This window comes from Fopius arisanus, unplaced genomic scaffold (genome assembly GCF_000806365.1).
Source record: "Fopius arisanus strain USDA-PBARC FA_bdor unplaced genomic scaffold, ASM80636v1 scaffold00102, whole genome shotgun sequence".
In the NCBI taxonomy this organism is placed as follows: Eukaryota; Metazoa; Arthropoda; class Insecta; order Hymenoptera; family Braconidae; genus Fopius; species Fopius arisanus.
In genome coordinates this window covers 389,162-391,297 of record NW_011887841.1, presented here as the reverse complement: position 1 = coordinate 391,297, position 2,136 = coordinate 389,162, and the positions used below count along the sequence as shown (strand labels likewise).

At 35.5% G+C, this 2,136-nt stretch overlaps 1 protein-coding gene across 1 annotated transcript in view; it reads left to right on the top strand.

Annotated features, from left to right (window-relative positions):
- The window catches only part of LOC105271121 (uncharacterized), a gene marked incomplete in the record, with an annotated part of 14,219 nt that overhangs the window by 4,891 nt on the left and 7,192 nt on the right, over positions 1-2,136 (top strand). Inside the window, 2 exon segments of the mRNA XM_011312475.1 lie at positions 282-405; positions 1,608-1,718. Coding sequence (XP_011310777.1) covers positions 282-405; positions 1,608-1,718 — 235 coding nt within the window.

The following is a 2,136-nucleotide window of genomic DNA, read 5'->3' as shown; positions in this document are numbered from 1 at the left end:
GATTGACTGAATAAAAATGATAATAAAGTGCCAATTGATATAGTGTTTCAATTTTCCGATGAGTTTTATGGAAATATCTTCAAAACTAAAAGAGATAGCAAAATTTCTGTCTAAACTTTTTTTATAGAGCTAATCGAGAGCTGCCAAAAAGATATAGACAAAAATTTCGCCATCTCCCTCAGTTTCGGAGATATTCACTTCCGTTTACCACATGGTAACTGTTGGATTGGAAATTTGTAAAGTTTTTGACGTTTTTAATCAAGATGCCCTTTTGATTCCAGCAATATGCCTCGAAAAATCCTGACCAGAGTCACGTGGTGGAGCAGATGAACATGAAATTCTTCTACTACACACGGACCCAGGGCCTCTTCAGGATATGTTACCCCAAGGAGCGTCCACCAACAGGTACTTATCAATTTTCAATTTTTCATTTCGCTTTACGTAATTTCCCTGCTGTTATATATTCGTATCACGGATAAATTTGAAATAACGTATTCCGTTAATTTTTCTCTCGCTTCATATGCGCACCAAGCCGGATCCACACCGTTAACACGAATGTAAATTACTTAATTGCTGGTTAGCGGTCCTCTATGCCCAGTGCAGCTCAAACTACTTCACTTTTTTCTTTCTAATTGTCAAGTTTATCATTGCAGCTTGGAACGAAGATATTCCCCGAAGAGCTACAATAACCGGACAACTTCTTTATAAATCATTGAGGATGTTTTATATCCATTACTCTCAGAATTCAGTAGCGAAGTGGTAAACTAGGATAAGTAAAATTTTTTCGAGGTCCGTTTTTAGCCAATATCTCGGAACTGAAGGAACATAGCCAATTTTCTGAGTAAACATTTTTTAGGGAAAAAGAGAAGAGCTACAAAAAAGGTATCTTTGAAAATTCCAGTATCTTCCTTCAATTTCGAGAAATCGAGTGAAAACTAGCCGCGAAAAAATGCATATATCCTAGTTTACTCTCAAGTCCTTATAATCCTTATAATCACTCTCTTCAAGTTCGTGATTATTTGCAAAAAAAATATTGATTTTTCGGCTAATTCTTGACTCTTGTAATTATTATATAATGAAATAAGAAATATAAAGAGTCCATTAGCGGATACGGGAATGCAGATATCTTGAAGTGAAGGCATCAAATGATCTCTTGACATTTCTCTCCTTTGAAGAAATGACATAACATTCCGTTTATAGAACAGGTTGGGCAATGATGTCTCTCCAAAAGCCATTAATTTAATTCTCATATAATTATAATTGACACGACTTATCCCGTAAACGCATTCTCGAAACTGTCATTTTGAGTAGACATTTACCGTTTAGTGACCGAGAGTACCTTATCAGGATTTGGCATACCTTTGAAGACATCCGGCACGTAGTTTCCGGTGACTAGTAACTACTCATGATACACCATAAATGATGGCCCCAGCTCTGTGATTAAATGTTGGGCTGTTATTTCTACTACCTTTTTGCTAGTCTATTTACATTATGCAAGAGAGTTTCCCAGCCCAACGCCTACCACCACTTCGATCATTGCCTTCTTTAACTCCCACTGTTTATTAATTTTTCTCATTGTCTTTATTGTTTTTTTTTAATTGTTCCAGTGCAAACCTATCTCAGCCCTGTTGAGACCCATTGCATGAACATCGATTATTTCATTCCTGATGAGGATAATGAGACGAGAGGATTCTCAGAGGACGCCATGACTCGACTGCGTAAGTCTTTCAATCAAGAATTTGTTTATTTATTTTTTTATTCCTGGAAAGCGAAAAAGTTTGGGAAAATCGCAATTCTGTAGAAAATTTTTTAGCGATTTGTAGATTTTTGTGATTTGAATGATATTGAATTTTATTTAGAGAAGAAAAATCATGACATTGAAAAAATTTGGAATCTCGAATTTTTGAATTTGGAAATTTAGGGGAATTTTTGAATTTGGAAATTTAGGGGAATTGCTATTTTTTTAGCGGCAAGAAGATGAATTGCTCGACTTCAAGGTCTTCTGGTGATTTCTAATGATTTCGTGGAATGGCAATTTCCTTCAGGAAAATGTGCTACTCATCCACTCGTTGGAAAATATTTCTATGGTTCACTCATTGTCGAGATCGTTGAACTTTTTAACAGGATGAAAACTTT